This window comes from Physeter macrocephalus, chromosome 2 (assembly GCF_002837175.3).
Source record: "Physeter macrocephalus isolate SW-GA chromosome 2, ASM283717v5, whole genome shotgun sequence".
Lineage (NCBI taxonomy): Eukaryota > Metazoa > Chordata > Mammalia > Artiodactyla > Physeteridae > Physeter > Physeter macrocephalus.
The window spans coordinates 60923721-60937685 of record NC_041215.1 but is presented as its reverse complement, the minus strand read 5'-3'; the positions used below and the strand labels follow the sequence as shown (position 1 = coordinate 60937685).

Here is a 13965-nt window from a genome sequence, read left to right as displayed (position 1 = left end):
TTTTACTCAACAGTAACAACCCCAATCCAATTTTATCCAGTTTTATGGAAAGAACTGGAAGACACAGCTTTCAAGGCCCTAAAGGAGAGTTTGATGAGGCAATCTGTCCTTGGGCATAACAATTATCGGATTCCTTTTTCCTTTTTGTATATGAAAAGGAAGGGAATGACCTTGGGGTACTCACCCAAAAATATGGAGACCACCATCGACTCATAAGGTATTATAGCCAGCAACGAGACCCTGTGACACCGGGATACCTGTCTTGCCTTAGTGCCATATCAACCACTGCCTTTTTGGTTAAAGCCACCAAGAAAATTGTTGTGGAATTCCCTTTAACTATTTTTGTACCGGATGCATTAGAAGCTCTCCTGAATTCTCACCACATTCAATATTTCTCCACCAGCCGTCTTACCTCCTGTGAAGTCCTTTTGTTAACTGCCCCTCACATAACTCTTTTCTGTTATAATAACCTTAACCTGGCTACTCTTTTCCCCTCCATCACCCACAAAGTTTCTCATGACTGCATAACACTGATGGACCACCTCCTGACTCATAATGATCTATCAGAAATTCCATTAGGTAATGTCGACTTCTGAAGGTTCACCAATGGTTATTTTAAAGATGACAATGGCAAATAGTGCTCTGAGTATGCTATCATAATTTGTTTTGATGTTGTTGAGGCAGCATCTTTATCTGTGGCTACTTCAGCTCAACATGCTGAATTACACTCTTACATGGGCTTGAACTTTAGCCAGGGACAAAACTGTTTATACTGACAGTAGATAGGCTTTTGAAGTAGTTCATGATTTTGGAATGTTGTGGAAGCAACATTTCCACAACATCCTTATTTCCAGTGGAAATAACATTTTAAATGGCCCTTATGTTCAGGAAATTATTGTGTACAATAATGTTACCTGCCATTTTAGCTATTATTAAGATTCTGGGATATTCTACACTTGAAATCTCTGGACACTAAGAGAAATCACCTTGCTGATATTTCTGCAAGGAATGCTGTCCTTAAAGGGACCAACAGCCTCCAAACCTCTGTCATGGTCCAACAGGTATTTCCAAATTATCCAAATGATAATTTAGAAAAACTGGCTAGAGAGGTCCAACAATTGGCCTCAGGAAAGGAAAAACAAGATTGGAAATTCAATTATTGTTGGTTTGATAAACAGAGAAAGCTCTGGTTTGAACCAAATAACAATGCAGTCCTACCTGAGACTCTAAAATGCTCACTCCTCACTACTGTACGTGCATTAAACCATTGGTCTACTGACAAAAATGATACCATCATGAATCAATATTGGTGGGGAAACATTAACAGGGCCACAAAAAGTGCCTACCTCACTGTCCCACTTGTCCAAAGTACAGCCCAGGGAAGTCTGTTCCTATTTCTCCCAGACATTTTAAATTGCCAAATGGACCATTTGAGGTCTAGCAACTGGATTTCATACAACTTCCTCTAACAGATATAAATATGTTTCAGTCACAGTCTATATGTCTTCACCGTGGACTGAAACCTTCCCTTGCAGACCATTTACTGCCTATTCTGTGGCTAAAGTTGGGAAAGATTATTCCTGCCTGGAAGAAGTCTTCTTGAGTTTCATAGTGTTCGAGTGACCCATTTTATTGGCCAGGTGCTTTGCCAAGTCTTTGCTGTTTGGCTGGTTTTACAGCACTGTCACTGGTGTGGATTGTTGCCTCAATCCTCTGGTTTAGAAGAACACATTCAGTGCACCATTAAGACTCAACTGGCAAAATTTGTAGAGGCTCTCCAATAGCCTGGCCAGAAGCACTGTGGTTGGTCCTTCTAAATCTCAGATTCACCCCTTTTTGAACTCATAAACTCTCACCCTTTGAGATAGTGATAGAACGCCAGTGCACTTGGCTCTTGCTTCTTTTGACCCACAACTGCTAAAAGGAAAGACCCTCCAATATTGCAAAGACCTAATTCATTCTATTAAAAATCACTATGAGTTTTCGTAGAGCAATCTGTTCACAGTGCACCCTTGCGAGATGAAGACCTCAAGCATCATACCTTGCAACCTGAGATTTTTTTCCATTGAAAAAGACACTTCCAGAAATACTCTCTTCAACCTTGCTGGAAAGGTCACTATCAGGTTACTGCTAAGCAACACTTGTGCCACTAAACCCCAAGGAATAGACTCTTGGATTTCCACGACACACCTAAAAAACAGCGCCAAGCACTGACTGGACCTGCACATAATTTGGTGGCCTAAAAGTAAAAAAAATTCCCAGTATTGGAGGAGAGGACATCTGATGAGACAGTTTTCCCAAGATATCCAGAGCAGGCCTGTTGGAAGTTTGTTGCTAAACCTTTGATAATGATATAACACATCAGATGATCTCCAGTTTCTATGATCTTGACAACATAGAGACTTTAAATAATAATGCCTGAGAGTTCTCCCTCCTAACCCTCTTTGTTACCTGAATATGACTTTAATAGGTTTCCAATCTGAGCACTTTCCCTCTGACATGAGACACCACCCAGGAAAGATCCTTCCTGACACTGAGGGACAAAAAGCCACTGAAACCTGAAAACCTGACTCTTGATCAGTGATGCTTTTAGAGAAAGATCATGATCAAAAGAGGGAAATGTAAAAAAAATTAACAAACAGAAACCTCAATTAAATAGAGCTTGGGCATCAGAAAGGGGAGTCTCATACCCTGCAAGAATAACAGAGCCCAACTGGACAAAGAAAGACTTCTTTCCTGGCAAGAACTCAGCCAATGAAATGCCATGGACTCTTTGTTTACTACAGCCCTCCCAACTTCCTTTTTCACTCTATAAAAGAGTTCTCCTTCCCTTGCTGTGTGGGGACTTGCAAGTGTCTTGCCATGGTTGCAGACCCTGAACTGCAATTCTCTGCTGATCCTAAATAAACCCATTTTTGCTGGAGAAATATCTGGCAGTCTATTTGTTTCAGGTCAACACTCTGAACACATCTTCAAATATTTGTAGATTGATATTAAAGCCAAACACAACATTAAACTATTTGGACAATTTTCTGAATGCAGTCATAAAATATGCTGAGATATTTTAAAGAATTCACAGTTTGGGCAGTTCAGACCCTTTCTAAATAAATATCAACTCAAGTTTTCACTGAAATAAGATCTTTTTAAACTAATTATTTATAAATCCCATCTTTTTATGTCTTGATATTTCAGTCATCACTGAGGCTAGCTTTATGTATCATCTCATGAGATGTAACTATCCAGAAAATGAACTGTAATACCAAAATTGGAAAAAATATAGTTTTCTACATCAAATGAGTATTAACAGCTTTTTACATCTTTTAAATAAGTTTGGATATCTGATTCATGGTGTGTTTCTCAACATTAGTTGTTCCCAGGCAGTCACACAATTGAGTCATTCAAGATGACTTGCAAATGTCCTCAGTGAACTTCACACACACTTTATGATTTGTCTAGGAATTGTAGATGGTATTTCTTTTTTTCTTTCTTTTTTTTTCCTAATTGCATACACTGTGATGTCATAAAAATAAAACAGAAAATGATTTATTTCACTACTATTATTTGCAAAATCTCAAAATTCAAGCAATAATATCTACAGTAGGTATGGCATTTTTTAATAGTTTTTATACTGAGATTTGAATCCTACATTTTTTAAATGTTGAATTGTTCCATAGTTTAAGACTTAAATCTTCAAGTACTTAATACACTCAGTAATTCTTAAAACAAGTAATACCACTGGCCACAAATATTTTAAATGGAAGCTCAATAATGATGTTGCTTCCTTTTTTCTTTTGTGATGGCTCTGTATTAAAATAGTTCTTACCTTAATTTTATACCAGATCTGATATAAAATTTAATGTTATATGTTCTGAGAGTTGAAAATGAAGATTTAAAAAAAATTGAAATAGTGTGTACATGGTTTTCCTGAACACATAAATATCACATTTTCCCATTTTATCACAACATAGTATATAAAACAAGGTAATAAATGCAACATTATAACATTATGAACTCAGCATATAAAATGCTCAAAATTACTTAGAATATGTACACTGTATATCTTTAAAAATTCAAATGTATCTACGCATATACAAACATACACATACAAATAAGGACAGAACTACCTGTAAAATTATTTAGGCCTCTGGAATGTAAAAATGTTAAATTTGATGCTTAAGCTATTTGCTAGCAACCAAAAATATCCATAATATGTAGTTACTTGTGGTTTGGTTGAGAGAGACATTTCAAAAGCATACAGGGGTATACAAAACCAGTTACTTAGCTATCAAATGATCCTTCTGACAACCCAGGCCAGCATCTCAACAAGGCTTGGATTAATTTATTTTGGTCTTATTTGAAGTAATTCAGAAAGGAAAAAAAATCATGTTTCGTAAATATCTTAATGTCACCATCGCACTAATGTAATATAACCCGTTATATGTAGCAAACTTTGTATGCATCAACTATGTATAGGCCATTACATGTCTAAAAGAACAACTTCGTTTTTAAATAGAAGTGTGTTCTGGAGGATATTTGTAAACCTGGAGATTTTCTAAAAACTGAGGACATATCTTTTCTAAGTGCCAAGAGTTTTCTTTATAAGGACTATATACAAGGATGACAATACTGCCACTAAATATTCTGATTTTTATTACCTCCATTTAAAATATGTTCAACTATCTAGAGCATGGCTTACAGTTAATCACATAAGTGTTGAATTCTTCAACATAATTTTTCATGCAGTATTATTATTTCCAAGTGAGTATTTCCTCCATGGCTGATAACTGAGCTTTCTAATTATATCGATAAATAGCATCATAAATTGCTAAAGAGCCCACAATAAATACTTTTAAAGGGTCAAAGAATCACACAGGCAGTTGGCTATTTTTATGCACACAAATGTCCCTTCTAGCTATAAAATAGCAAAGTGTATAGTTTTTCAAACCAAAGTATAAGAGCTTTTTATACAGGCAAGAAAATAATTTATCAAAGATCATGTTTGCTCTATTTTTAGCAAGATAAAGCAAAGCAAAACAAAAAGACATCTCATGAAGGAAAAAAACTGTTAGGTTTGTGTATCTGCAATGTCTTTGCAAGTAACATATTTTGCTCTGCCAGAGAAAGACAGTTCATATCTCTCATCATATGTATGCACAGTTAATTCCTGCTACGGCAAAGGTATTCAGAACCATATAGCTCTAGATTTCAAATAATCTGAGTTAATTGAAGTTCTGAGATATTCTGAAATTTGGGGATTGCTAATATATAAGATTATAAAACAAATGTAAACTCACCCTTCTAATCTTACATCCGGCAAACTTCTGTTAAGGGCAATCAAATCGCTGGCCATAAGGTTAAACTGATTGATTTTAAACAGTTCTTTCATTTTCTCCTGGTCATCTTTAGGAATCAGCACAGCCTTTCCCATTTCTCCTGGCCCTTCTTGGTTTCTTGAAATAACAGCTGTAAGACACACACAGGTACACACATACATACAAACATAATGAACAGATAATGAACTGAAAATATAAACTCATGTGTTGGATTAGATTCTAAAGGGTATCACTTATAAACTGGCTTAATGATAAAAGCATCAAATCTCTATTGCCACTTACAAACCATGCACTACACTAAAGAAACAACTTATTTTAATTCATTAACTCAATGCTGCATGTTGTCCTTCAAGTCTATCACATATAATATGATCTGACTAATCATTAAGACTTAATAATTAAGCAACACAAAACACCAAAATTTAAAACTTCTCTTTCTTGTTTTTTAATACACTTATTAGAGAGGGATGAAGTTGAGCTCTGGGCAGACTAAGTTGTGCAAAATGATAAAAGAGAAATTTAAAAAATTTACCAAGATTAATTTATTTTCACATCTACTTAAATATTTTGGTATTTCAAATAACTACTACCATTATATCTTTATAAAAGCAAGTAAGGTTGGCAATGCTTTATCCCCATCAGAATTTGATTTTGTTGTCAAATCATTTTCAAATAAGTGAAAAGAACTTTCATAGCAGTGACATATAATTTTAAATGTCAAGTTGAATTTGGAGGCTGTGTTCCATAACTGGAATTTCAGAGCAATATTCTGGGCTTGACTGTTTTTATTAAGAGCGCTCAGGATTCTATACAAGCTAATGTTCTTGCCATTTCCTCCAAGTTATCACCACACAAATGTCCCTTCTAGCTATAAAATACATGGTTCAATGTGTGTGTGTGTGTGTGTGTGTGTGTGTAGGCACATGCATGCGTGCATATGTCTGTATGTATGCTAACATATAGTAATAAGACAAGGTTCCAGTTAATCCTAATGTACCCTTAACTTACTTTTCATAATGATATTAAATTAGGTTACCATGAAAGAAACGTAGTTCTGGTCTTGACTCTTCCAACGTTCTGCTGTATTATAGCACCGAACACATTAATCTTACTGAGTTTAATTTCCATATACTTTAAAGGGAAAATATTTGGACTCAGATTACTTTAAAATGTATTTAAAAAATTAAAGAATATTAAACAACTAAAACTAGAAATACCATATGATCCAGCAATTCCACTCCTGGGTATATATCCAGAAAAAACTAAAACAATAATTTGAAAAGATACATGCACTGTACCTCAATGTTCATTGCAGCACTATGTATAAGAGCCAAGATATGGAAGTAACCCAAGTGCCCATCAACAGATGACTGGATTAAGAAGATGTGGCAAGCATATATATATATATATATATATATATATATATATATATATATATATATATATATACACACACACACATATATATGTGTATATATATGTATATATGTATATGTATAGAATATTACTCAGCCATAAAAAAGAATGAAATATTGCCATTTGCAGCAATGTGGATAGACCTAGAGAATAGTATGCTTAGTGAAACAGGACTGACAGAAAAAGATGAATACTATATGATATTACTCATATGTGGGATCTAAAAAATAATACAAATGAGTGTACATACTAAACAGAAACAGACTCATAGACATAGTAAACAAATTTAGGGTCACCAAAGGGGAAAGGGAGGGGGAGAGAGACAAATTAGGGGTATAAGATTAACAGATACAAACTACTATGTATAAAATAGATAAGCAACAAGGATTTACTGTAGAGCACAGGGAATTATATACAATATCTTGTAATAACCTAAAATGGAATATAATCTGCAAAAAAAATTAAATCACTATGCTGGATACCTGAAATTAACACAATTTTGTAAGTCAACTATACTTCAATACAAAATTAAAGGATAAAAAGCATGTGAAAATAATCCACAAATTACAGCATTTCATAGAATATAAATTCTAATATAATATAAGAATATGGTCAAAACTAGGGTAGAACACAATAAGGAGACTTTCCTCTGATTTGACCATAGTTATAAAACATCAAAACTGATATTACCAGTAATAATATACAATGGGTCTTCCAGTAGATTATTTTCTGTGAAAGGTTATTCTGACTTTGGAATGGCAGGAGTCCGACTATAAAAGAGATTTAGGCATCTCTGGGGAACTTCAGATATGGGTATCATAAAGGTAATTAGCCTGCAAATCCTCTTACATGTAGAAAAATGGTAAGAACCGGGAAATTTTTAAATGACAAAGATATGTATTCAACATCAAACTATTTTAAAAAGTTATCTTAAAGCTTATGAAGACTCTCAATCACTTTAAGAAGCAAAAATAGAAATGATGGCAGGAATTTTATGAAAAAGCATATTTTGTTCAATTTATGAATTAGAATTCTAACAGTAATATGTTCCCTCAGGAGTTAGTAAGCCTATTGTCCCTGAAATCAGATGGAGTTGTTGGTGTTGGCTTTCGGTGAATTTGTGCTGTTGGTGAGACGCTGGACTTAGATAGGGCTTAAAGTACTTTTCATTTCTAGGATTTCTTTAAGTTTTGATTCCATAGAAACTGTTAAAAAGAATTTTTATAGTTTCCATAGGAGCCCTTCTAATTCTGAAGTAAAGGACATAACCAAGCTATATAATACTGCCCACTGACCATAGATATTTTATGTATGTGTCTGTATCTATATATCTATCTAGAAGGAAATAGAGTCTCAATCTAGATTGGTAGAGATAGATAGATAGATAGGTAGATGATAGATATTTTACATATTCTGGTCTGTAACCTTAATGTCAGAAAATATAGGATTAATTTTTTTCTGGGAAAAAGAATTTTTGATTTTTGATACATTAAAGAGAGCTTAAAGAATTTGAGGTTAAAAAAATTAGAATTTTTAGAAATTAAGAAAGCAATTCATTCACCATTCACAGTTCTTTAAAATATCCTCTATAAAGTCCAACAAAAACACATTACATTGCAGAGAAAGGCATTAGCATCAATGCAATGCTAACAAGACTACGAAATAGATAGGAATGACATTTACGCTATGTAGAAAAACCATGGAGCTCAACTCCATCATTGTAGAGAATGAAGATCAAGTTATAGCACATTTAAGTACTTGTTTTTTGTAATATATTCAAAGCTGTGACCATTTCCTTTGCTTAGCATTATGAAAATTATAGTTTTGTCAGTGGTAGAGTAAGTATATCATCTTGTAGTGTTATCAACAAAAATAAAATTGTCATAAACAGTATCCGTATACTTAGAACTAGTTTGCAAGCACATATAATCATTCTCCTTAATTATTCTCAGCTTCTTAGTGAAGAATAGATGACAACTTAATGTGTATCAGGTTAAGTGTCTCCTCCCCAAAGTTAAATATACTTTTCTATAATAGCCTCTAATGAATGCATATTTGACATTTTACAAAATGTTTTTTCATATGCATGAGCAGACCTATTGGTATTTTTCACCTTGCTCAAGGAAAAAATGCTAAGTGATTATAACGTGGAACCAGGCTTTTTCTTTTCCTGGCTCTTATCTGGCAGAATATATATTGCTAGAAGAAGCAGGTTTTTTTTTTTAATTATTCAAATAATATAAATAGGAAATAGAAAAGATTGTGCAGTTTAGTATGTAGTTTATCTCTGATCTCCAGTACCATTAAATAGCAACTTTTACTTTTTTTCTCACCTGTTTATTTCTGTCCTCTACATAGTTTAAAGGAAAAGAAAATCCACCCACACACCTACAAGATATCATGCTCCTCCACAGCCAAAGTAAAAAAACAGAAAGAAAAGTCATTGAAGTTTTGGTGTTACTTTTCCACTCTTAATAGGCAAATATGATGGAGAAGGTAACTAAATCTACATTATACCTTGACTATTGATGTAAATATGGATGGAAATGTCCCAATTCCAAATCTGGTTTGGACTATAAAAATAAATTAATATACTATGCTGGAAGGTATTTTCTTCCTGATTATATGGTTAAATAATTAAAAATGATAGATAATTCGACTCAATATGACATTATAAAACTTGCTGAAATATAAAAGCAGAATCATTATATAGATGTACATATATATGACATATATCTTTCATTTTAACATAGTGCATACCATATAGATTAAATGAGATTTATTTTTATCATAGAACTCCCATTGATAAAATGATGGCCACCAAAATATAAATAAACCAACTGATCAGTCTACCAAAATGAACACTACATATTAATTGCATTATTGGCTTATGTACATTATGAACACTTTTTCAGTTGCAGAAATATCCCATTAACAATAAGCACTGTCTAATTGAAAAAAGAGAGATAAGACAGTTTATATTTAAAAACAAACCTGAGTAAAATAAAATTTAGATCATTGTAAAATAATGATTTTATTATGTTCAAGAACACAGTAATATATGATGCATATTGGTAAAAGCATGACATTGGACCAAAATCTAAATGTTATCCCATCTGCCATACTTTCCAAAAAATTACCTCAAATTATATTTCTATCCTCAGATCTACTCAGTTGTTAATTTCTCTATATTTGCCTTTAAAATCTTTCTTTTCAATGATACTGCAGCTCTTCTCTAATTTTCATCTCTTCCAAATCATCAGTTGAAATAAATTTAAAGCCTTGACTTTTAATCTCTCTCATGTTTGAATATTCATACTTCATTGCTAATAAATCAGTTTCCCTAAGACAATGCTGCTTGTCTTGTCAATCATAAACAAGTCTGCAGTGGAGTCAGAAGATGAGGAAATCACACTAGCCCTTGGATCACCATCCCACCATCCAAGCCATTTTGCTTTCCACTCAGTGTTCCGTGGGCCATGCTCTTTTGCAAATCTACAGACCCTGAGTTTAAAAAGAATAATTCTTGTTAAAGTAAAGGAACTCAGTATATCTTTATTTTGTCCCATTTCTATTAGAAACAATGATAGACTTCAAATATCAATATTATAATACAGAGCTTAATATATATATATATATATATCAAACAAAATTCATTCTATTTAATGTGGGAATAAATGGCAATTCATTTACTACACTTTTGAAAAAAACTATGCATTTTTATAAATCTGATACATCTGTCAATAATACTTTTTAAAAAATTTTAACATGGCCATATGTGGTGGTCTGGTTTCTGCCCATTACATTTCAGTAACTAGATTTTTATGCAGCAAGAATGTTGCAAATAGCAAGCTCCAATGGGATCAAGTCCAGCAGATATTAGCTACTATTTCCCAGTAGGGTGGTACCCCTTGTTAGATATTAATAAGGCAGCATTTTCCACCAGCTAAGTGAGAGATCATTCACAGGACCAAGGGAACACTAATTTCCAAAACCGTCTTCTACTTATTTTTTAAATCAAAAATATATTCTTTTTATTATATATAAAAATAATACATGCTCATTTAAAAGAAAGAATAAAGAAAGAGAGAAAGGGGGAGGAAGGAAGGGAGAAAGAAAGAAAGAGATAGGTAGGTAGCCACGATGAAAAAAAGTGAAAAAATCAGTTAAACTTCTGCTTGAATGGTCAACTTTAATTTATTCAGAAACATACTTATGTATTTAAAATATGATCGTTCATGCATGCTGAATGTTATCACTTCATTTATCATTATCATACATACTTGTTTTTATCGTTTAAAAAGCAATTCTGAAAATCTCCCCAAATAAATATGTGAATCCATACATACCTTATAATGGCTGCAAAATATAACATAACATGGCTCTACCATGATTTATTTAACTAATTCTTTGTCTTTGAACATTTATGTTGTTTCCATAATCTCTATTATAAACGATGATTCAATTAATTTTCTTCCTTAGTCTACATCTTTAAAAATTTGTTTAAGAATTTGTTTTGAAAATATGGTGGAAATTTAATGAGGAAATTACAGATTAACCATGCTATAATATAATTATTGTTTATCTCACCTTTTTTGACTTTCCTTCTGATATTCCTCTGGCTAGGAATTTCCTCCTATGTCTGATGACTGAAATAATCCCTGTTCACCAATTTCAGCTTTCAGATAAGGTAAACACTCTCTCTTCTCTGTTTTTATAGCTCTTTTACTTTATTCCATTACGCCTTTTATAATACTCCATTACCACTATCTGTTTACATGTAATGGCCGAGAGTCTAACTAGTGAACTGTCCCATTTTACTTCCTCCTGGATACACAGATATACAACATTCCTCAGCCTCCCCTACATTTAAGTGTGGTTTTGTAACTGAGGATAGAAATGCTATGGGCCTGGCCAATAAAAATTCCCCATGTGCAATTCTCCATGCTCTTTCCTTGGCTATAGCAACTTTGGAAGCCACGTGTTGAAAACGGCAGAGCCATCACAAGGAGGCGGTAACATAGATGCCTGAATCACCACTTGGAGGACAGCCACCAGATGATCAGGTATGCCCACTGCATAATTTATATGAGAGCAAAAACACTTTATTTTGCTAAACCATTGGGACTGCAGACCTATCTGTTATACCTGATAGTGTTATTTTTATTTGAGCACTTTGTTCTTTCCCCTTTGGTCTATGAAGACTCACCAATGTATTCTGCCTCAACTTTGACTCAGCTCAGTGCCTGACACCATTCATTCAATCAGTGAATAAGTTCAAAAAAGTAGAAGGAAACTTTGAGACAATCTAGTTCTATCGAGAGACTGATGAACAGAGTAATTAAAGTAGAGGTTTTTCCCACCTCAAAGATGTATAAAATGATCCATGTGGTATTTTTAAAAAAGTAAAATCTCTGCTTCATACCTATTTTTTATATTAAAAATTAGTCCTCACTAGTATTTAATATTTAGGTTGAGAAAAATATATGTATGCATAATAAATAAATTTAGATACATTAATACAAGCTGAAAAATTTCTACAGATAGTGGCACACAATTAAAATGTGTGAAGACTATGGCCTTAAGAGGTTTTAATTAGATCACAAATCAGACCCTAAGCAGATAGTTAAAGAGACCATTTAAATAAAGTGGAGTATGCAGTTAATCTATTTCAGACCCCAATGGTAATTTTTAATAAAAATAGTAGTTTGTGTAACTATTACAAATGGTTCTCAATAATAACTCAATACAAAGTATGGCTGCTTAAATACTGGCAAATATTAGCCTTACAATAATGGACTTTTCTTTCTTGTCCATAATTTCTTCTTTTGTAAAATATTTAAATAACTTCACAGAGTTATATAAATGGAAGTTATGTGCCAATGCATATATGTACTACAGTAGATGCCCGTAGCACACATTCCTGTAATATTCTATAAAAGAAAATGAAACATAGCTTATAAATTATGACTCAGAAATCTTTTATAAAAATATATTCTAAGGAAATATGGATATGCCCCTAATTTTACTGGCATAGATAATTAAAGTAATACTATGTGTTTTTACATGCAAGAAAAAAATAAATGTATATTTTCTCCCTCTCCATATAGATACTATATACTACATATATATTATACTACATACTATATATACATTTTAAATACAACATAAATTGTGTTATATCCACATACAGAAAACATAAAGTAATTAAAATTATGCTATAGAAAAATATTTAATTATGTAGATGTTCATATTATACTTGAGTGAAAAAAGAGGTCATGAAACAATACTAAAAACCAAGCCCATTTCTATAAAAAAAATGTTATATGATGTATAAACATATGTCACCAACGGAGACTTGCAGTGGTTTCTTAGATTAGAAGAACTTTTACATTCTTTCTTTAGCATCATCTGTATTGTTTAAATCAGTTCAACTGTACTTAATAAGGGGATTTCAGCTGCATATTAACCAAAACTCTGGTTTCAGTGATGATGGATATAACATGGCTTTTACAGTGATAGATACAGAAGGTGAAGTTAGTGGATGTTGGGGGAATGAAAAAGAAGGGATCAGTATTGAGTGGAGTTCCTGAAAGAAGGAAAGCTACTTAATGTGCCTAAGATGACAAGCAGGTAAAAGAGTATCATAAAGAATTATGGTTTGTTTTAGCAGGAAAGTTCTCACAGGAGTTTCACTATAATTTACAGATAAGGAAATTATAGGAGCTTCACTGTAATTTACAGATAAGGAAAACTATTTGAGTAAGGACAGATAGTAAAGTTCTTGGTTCCTCTTTTAGGAAAAAGCAAATTTCTATATTAGTATAAATGTTTTTCACTCACCTTTCACAATCGTCCTTACAAAACCATCTACATGTCTATTAAAGCCAGTGCTATTCTTCTGTACATTAAGAGGCTGTTTGGCACCTGTTACAGTCATAAATATTTCCTGGAAACAACGGACCCAACTTTTAAAATGTTCACTAAGGTAATATAATAATGCTGAAACATGAAATTATTTCCTTCCGCATTAAGAATGAGATTCCTCATTAAAAGTATTGAAAAGGTCCTCAGCTTGCAATGGCTCTAGTAATAACCTTAGTCTCAGCTTTAAATAGGAAATCTCCCCATCCCCCAACTTCTGCCTACACTGCCAAAAAAAAAATTTTTTTTTGGAAACAAAACACGAATTTTGGCTTCAAGATGCATTGGGAAA

General features: G+C 33.0%; 1 protein-coding gene across 1 annotated transcript in view; it reads right to left on the bottom strand.

Moving 5' to 3' along the window:
• Positions 1-13965, bottom strand: part of GALNT13 (polypeptide N-acetylgalactosaminyltransferase 13) — a 558990-nt gene that overhangs the window by 338638 nt on the left and 206387 nt on the right. The window contains exon 4 of the mRNA XM_024122312.1: positions 5295-5463. Within this exon, the coding sequence (XP_023978080.1) occupies positions 5295-5463 (169 nt within the window). The remainder of the gene's footprint in view (positions 1-5294; positions 5464-13965) is intronic.